This window comes from Brassica napus, chromosome C2 (genome assembly GCF_020379485.1).
Source record: "Brassica napus cultivar Da-Ae chromosome C2, Da-Ae, whole genome shotgun sequence".
NCBI lineage: Eukaryota > Viridiplantae > Streptophyta > Magnoliopsida > Brassicales > Brassicaceae > Brassica > Brassica napus.
The window spans coordinates 6,266,071-6,273,402 of NC_063445.1; the positions used below are offsets into that span (position 1 = coordinate 6,266,071).

General features: G+C 29.6%; 1 protein-coding gene across 1 annotated transcript; it reads right to left on the reverse strand.

Moving 5' to 3' along the window:
- Positions 1 to 5,832: 5,832 nt before the first annotated feature.
- Positions 5,833 to 6,566, reverse strand: LOC106356214 (zinc finger protein ZAT12-like). The gene has a single exon (XM_013796008.3). It carries the CDS (start codon positions 6,471 to 6,473, stop codon positions 5,991 to 5,993), a length of 483 nt encoding a protein of 160 aa, XP_013651462.2. The 5' UTR covers positions 6,474 to 6,566; the 3' UTR covers positions 5,833 to 5,990.
- Positions 6,567 to 7,332: the final 766 nt, after the last annotated feature.

Consider the following 7,332-nt stretch of genomic DNA (forward strand, 5'->3'; position numbering starts at 1 on the left):
AATACATCTTTGTAACCGTAGAGCTGGGTTTCAAAAGTTTTGGATTTTTGGAGTTAAAGTAAAGATTACAAAAATGTATATTAGTAATAAGTAGTATGTACGACAGTTTTTATAATGATGTGGTCGTTTGTGTTTAAATAAAATTAGATGCAATTATATAAAGAGAATAATAAGTGACTCCTTAAAAAAGAGAATAAATAGTTGGACAAAACATATATCAATAGGTTATGATCCTGATTTAATAATATAGATTTCAGTTTCAAAATGTTTTATTTTATTTTTTAAAAGGGGAAAAAGAGCTTTTGGAAAAATTACAAACAAAATTTTGAAAAATGTTCAATTTTTTTTTACTATTTTCAGATAAATATATATATATATACATATATATATATATATATATATATATATATATATATGTAAATGGTTAATATAGTCTTCACTAACTTTTAGTAAAATCATATTTAATAAATAATTTTTATTAATTGAGTTTAAACGAATATTTATTTCTATTAAAAATTCACTTAAAACCCGTTAAAACCTATTTTGACATCATTTGCTTTGTAAATTGATAAGCTTAAAGTTTGTGTAAAACATTCAGAATTTGAATAAATTAATGACTCGATGAAGAAATCATAACTTCGTGGGCTAAGATGTAAATTATGATTGTAGTGTGAAAATGTTTTTTTTTTAAATATATCAAAGTTAATTTTAATCTAAGATTATATAGGTTAACAATTCACATTTGATATAAACCCAAAAAGAAGGATATTTGTTATTATATATTTATAATATCAATAATATACAATTCATGTTTGAGATAAACCCAAAAAGAAGGAATATTTGTTAATATTTATATAACTGTCAGTAATATTTTTTTTTTCAAAAACAAACTGTCGGTAATATATGTGTGGGTACCGAGAATTTTGGGATGGAAGTTACAAATTATGTGTTGACTAATAAAAAGGTAACTACGGTTGTATAATTTCCTTATTTTGTTTTATTTAGATGCAGTTATAAAATATTTAATTTAGTATTTTAAGTAGGAGACATGGTAAAAATAATAGTTAGACTGAACCTCTATCAATAGATTATGTTTTTAATTTAATAGAATATACTAGATTTTGATTTACTTTCAAATGCGGATTTTATCTTTAAATAAAAAATATTAGTTGGTATTAAATACTTTTGAATTTTAATTTACGTATTATGTTATAAAAATAATTATATATATGTCCTTAGTTTTATTCATTGTTTTCATATATGACCCGGACCCGTGGTTGAACTGGTACCCTGGTGAGCCGTATATTATCCAGTTTAAATTTAATAAAATTCATAATTAAAGACTTGAGAAACTCCGGTAAAAATCTAAAAACGCGCCATTAATCTGTGACCCGACACTGATTGACCCAGAAAAAATCGGATAAATATAAAATCTATAACGTAATATACAAATTTATATTAACATGTGTGAAAAAGCATCAATATTATTAAAACTAATATAGACAATGAAATATATATCACTATCGACCGATATGAAGTCTTTAAATAAAATATAAACGTTTTGTTAACATATGAAAACATTAATATTATTTGAAAATTATATATAGTATAACCACCAGGTCGACTAAACACCTAATCAACCAATATAAATACTATAAAGTGACGTATAAATTGTTTTTTAATGTATTGCTATATAACTATATTCAGCAAAAATTAGGGTGTATTATAGTCTTACCATAACAAATGATAATTTTAAAGATGCTATCATTAATAATAAATTCATTTAGTCACTTACCATAAATAATAAGGTGAAATTGTAGGGTGATTTTGTTATAGATATAAATGTGTTAGACTATAGAATAATGTAATTGGCATATTAATTATATAGTATAGCTTTTAAAAAAATATTTCACCTAGAATTGTTCAACTTTGTGCTTGTGTTTTAATAGTATTAACTAGAGTTTGATCCGCACTTTTGTGCGGACATTTTTCAATTTTAATACGGACAAATGATTTGCTCGTTATTTATATCATCGGTTTATCTATATATTTTCTGGTGTATCCAACCTATATTTTTCTCAGTACATGATGTCTTTGTTCATTTATTTCTATTGAAGGCTTTCGGTGTAAAGTGTTCATGACAGAAAAATGTTGGGAAAAGAATCCATTAACAGATTTATAACCCTTGCTTGCACACTGGATACATATGTATAATTTAAATCTTAATAAGACGTATGCTTTATTATAGCTGTGAAATGGGTGGGTTTCCATTGGTTGCCCACGTCCATATTTATATGGGCTTTAATTGGTAAAGCCCGTTAAATGGACAGAAATGGTAAACCAATTATTCAGTGGGTAATTATGGGTTTGGTCATTTTGGTCGTGGGCTGTCCAAAATCTTAAAATTGCTAGGGTTTCCATTTGGAAAAAAAATTCATTTCATCGATCTCTCTCTTTTGGCTCTCGAGCTCTCTCCTTGCTCCTTCGGCGACTCGAGTGGGTTTTCTCTCCGTCCGTCTCCGATCTATCTCCGTCTTCTCTCCGTCCGTCTCTGTCTTCTCTCCATCCGTCTCTGATCTATCTCCGTCTCGTCTCCGTCTATCTCCGATCTTTCTTCGTCTCTTCTCCGTCCGTCTCTCTCCGTTTGTCTCTATTTCTCTTTGTTTTTCCTTTTCAAATTTACTTATTCGCGATCTGATAGGGTTGAATCGTTTAGTGTTAGATTCACTGATTTGCTGTTGATTTTGTTTGCGATCCGAGATGGGTTTTATGAGAGTTGAGATATGTTCAATTTACTTCATAGATTCATGGATCTGATAGGGTTGAATCGTTTATCATTCTCTGTTGTTATGATGATGTTACTTCATAGATTCACGATACGAGTTTACTTATTTACTTGTTTCTCTGTTGTTAGATTCACGATACGAGTTTTATGTTGTGGGTTTCACTTGTTTAGTGTTTTTTTGTGGTTTCACTGATTTGCTGTTGATTTTGTTTGCGATCCAAAATGGGTTTTATGAGAGTTGAGATATGTTCAATTTACTTCATAGATTCATGTTTGTTTTGTTGATTCATTTTACTTGTTTAACTTGGTGTTCTTTACTCGTTTGCATTCATTTAATCTTTTACTGATATTCATACGAATTTTGTGGTTTTGTTCCACAGATACTCCACCTGAAACCCAAGACAGACACAGTTTCTTTGATAAACATTCTATCTTCTTCGACTGCCTCATTGACCTCAGGTATCTTCCTAAGACTTTAGATGCCCATTTGACATTAAACTTTGTTACTCTTTGATTCTCTTGATGGTCTGCTGTGACTACTGTCTGAGTTTGTAAAAATATTAATATTTGAATCTCTTGATGGTCTGTTGTGACTACTGTCTGAGTTTGTAAAAATATTAATATTTGAATCTCTGTGACTACTGTCTGAGTTTGTAAAAATATTAATATTTGAATCTCTTGATGATCTGCTGTGACTACTGTCTGAGTTTGTAAAATTATATATATATATATATAGTTATTATCTTAAATGAATAAACATAAAAATATTGATAAAGGAAATCTAGCGCTTTGAATTACAGATCATGATCATAATAATTGAATAAAAAATAATTTTAAAATGTATATAATAAAAAATACCAAATATATGTGATGATTTGAAATAATCAATTAACTTACATATCAAATTGTTATATTTAAAATAATTATATATATTTAAATATATAAGTAACTTAACAGATATATTCTAATTATGTAAAATATATATAAACATGAAAATTAATATCCGCACAACCAAATCTAATGAATTTTTAAAATTCATGTTTCAATAACGATGAATTTGTCATTTTGACACAAATCACTTAAAACTTTCAATTGAATACACCCCTAATAGATTAGATGGTTGTTTTCTCTAAATTAATTGACCCGGTTAGCATAATTTTCGCATGATCAACGCTCGTTGGCCGTGGCTTAATAGGAATATTCACTAGAAAATATTTTATCACCAGAATTTAATAAAACCGAAAGCGTGTTTTACCCTAGTCCGCATTTCAAACGCAATGTTGGTCTCGAACGGATCCATCCATATCGCAACTTATTGATCTGTTCTTGTTTTCAACGTCTAAACCTTCATCGTCACTTATGACAACTGTTCAAACTGATGAAAGTGATTCTACATGAAGGATTAGTACCAAAAACTTGGAACACAAGAATGAGAAAGAAAGCTTAAATTTTGATGATGAAACTCCTTTGTTAGAGCATCCATCACATTGACTTGTATCATTCAAATTTGTTCATCCAAAATTTGATATCTCATATCATTTTATGTCATCTAATCTATTAATTTAGGGTCTTATTTTTTATCTACTTACAAATAGTCTAAGTTGGACCATTACACTTAACTACCTTTATAATTATTTATATTTATGCCTAACTTAATTATTATTAAATATAGACACTAACCTAAAATTAAGGAACTAAATAACTAATCTATATTTTTTTAATAATGACTTCAATTTATATTAACACTATTGTTAAGTAAATAATCAATTATATTTTATTTATTAATATGAAAAAGAATTATATATGACTACTAATTCATATATACAAATGTACTTTAATTCAAATGCAAGAAACAAATTCTTTAAAACCTTCACAAATATATAATAATAGAATTCTTATAGATAGAGTATTAAAATTAGATATATATGATAAACTAAATAGTAATAGTTATTAATATTTACTGATATGTTGGAACATTTATTATTGATATTTTTTATGAGTATAATTGTATGGGTTATTCCTGCAAACTTATAAATATTTATCAAATATAAAACTAATTGAACAAAACATAAAACATACTTTAAGTTAGGCTTGGGCGTTCAGGTACACGTTGGGATACATGTTGGGTATTTGAGAATTCAGTTCTAATTTATATCACATCATAGGTCTCATTCTGGCAAATTTGCAAGTACAGATCGGGTTCAGATATAATACATCGGTTTTGATTCTAATTTGTATCATATCCTAAAATCTATAAAATTATCATATATTTTTCCGATTCAGGTTATATGGGTTCGATTCGGATATATCCGAAGTTAAATCCAAAATTTAAAAGCAAAACATAAGAAATAAAATTATTTATATATAATTGGATATTTAAGGTACGTATTAAAAATTTAAATACTTATTTTAGATATAATTTATAGAACTGAATATTTGAAGTACATATTTATGTTTCAAATATTTATATTTGTGATTAATTTGGACTTTCAGATCGTTTTTTTTGGATTTTTTTGGTTTCTTGTGTTGCCCGTTCGAGTTCGGCTAATAACACTTTGAATTCGATATGTGGTCAACTACTATACAAGACCTATTCTGGGATTTTTTATATTTTGGACTTTGAGTTTGATACGGACTTTGGGTAACAAATTCATGGCAAAACCTACTTTAAATAAAGAAAAAATGCGATTATATAAAGTTTTTAAGAAAAAATTATTCCGCGCTTTAGTGCGGGTCATAATCTAGTAATTAGTTATAATTTGGATTCATTTTGGTTTTAGTTCGATTTCTACTTTTGAACCAACATTAAAACCAAACTGATCCTAATTTTGTGGTTATTAATTAGTTTTTAATATTTATTTACATATTGGGATTGGGATTGGGATGAAGCAACATGCATATGTGTCTTTTCTGTAGTTAGCAAGTGTTCTGGTACTTTTGAATGAATCACTTGCCGTATTTTTCGTGTATGTCACAGTCACTATGTATTACTTTCTGACGTTATATCTAGCTTGCAAAACATATACATATATATAAAAAATATCCAATGCTAAATAAATTTATATTCATTATAGTAAAGAAAATATTACACCCTATGAAAGTTTCCTAAATCTGCAGATGTATATGTATCAATCTAAAATAGAAAGGAAAAATTCAAAGAATGAGAGAAACTTAACTAATATATTCACAAAAAAAAAAACAATAATCAATAAACTGTTCTTCCGAGCTCCAACTTGAGATTCAAATTCTCAACCATCCCCAAGCTCAGATCAAGACAAGTCACCCTCTTCCCACTACTCGACTTCTTCAACGTCGTCACCGTCGGATCCGGCAATAACTCTCTTGTAACCAACGTGACGCCGCCGCCATTCTCGTTCCTATGTTTCCTCATGTGTCCTCCAAGAGCTTGTCCCATCGGAAACTCCACTCCACATATCGGACAAGGATGAGACGACGGCGTTTTCGCCTTCTTTATCAGACCAGACAGATTCTCGTTGTTAGGTTTCTTGTGACTTGCACGGTGACCTCCCAACGCTTGAAACGACTGAAACTCCTTTAAACACGTCTTACATGTGAAAACGCGTTTTTTATAATCTCCACCGTTTTCTTGTCCGACTCTTGATAAAAGCATCAGACAGTTCGCCGCCGTAGCCTCCACCGTCGACTTATTCTCGGAAACCGCAACCATTTTTCTTTTCTTCTGATGATAGAACTAAACAGTTAGAATGATGTTTGTGGATGTGTTTGGTGTGATTGTTGTTGTTGAGTTTTGTGTCTGTTTGAGATGTATTTATAGATATCGAGTTGTGTGGTGGACTGAAGACGTGTGAAGATGACAAACAAGACCTTTGTGACTTGCTTGGTAAGGAAGTGGTAGCGTATAAGTGTGGTATTATCGTAATTACGTGGCAAAATTAAGGGTAAAGAGCGAAGATGCTCACCATTTGCGAAACCGCGTAGCTTTGGGTGACTGATAGATACGAAATAATCGTTTGGATGAGAGAATTTTCCTCGTTCTTTCTCGAACCCTTTTTAGATATTTTATTTGATAACTTAACTACGCTGAGTTTGATATTTTATTTACCACGCACGGCGCGTGATTTCTCAGCCGCTTTCTACATAATCAACGCCTTCTAGATATATTGATTTATACTCTAAAGGCATGATATTGGTAGTTACAACATTGATCCTTAGTGTTTTTTGGTCTAGGATCCACCACATTTTTCTAAGAACTTTGTTCAAATGTTCCTAATTAAGAAACGTCTCAAGGGTTGTTCTTAACTGTTTGTGGGCCTTACTGACACGTGGCGATCCGCAATTGGTTCATTATTTATTTTTTTTAAAAAAAAAAAAAAATTAAGGACAAAAAATATCCCAACCGATAATCATGCACTAAGATTGTTATAAATCATATCGCCGGTTCATAACCGGCCCAATGCTAGAGAGAAAGAGAGTCGACCGTGAGGAGAGAGAGAAAAAATCAGCATCTTGTCTTTTCCTTATTAGATTATGATTTGTACTCTTTCCATATTTGTATTTCATTTCTT

Coding starts and splice junctions, on each gene's coding strand:
- LOC106356214 (XM_013796008.3), bottom strand. CDS start 6,473: ATGGTTGCGGTTTCCGAGAATAAGTCGACGGTGGAGGCTACGGCGGCG.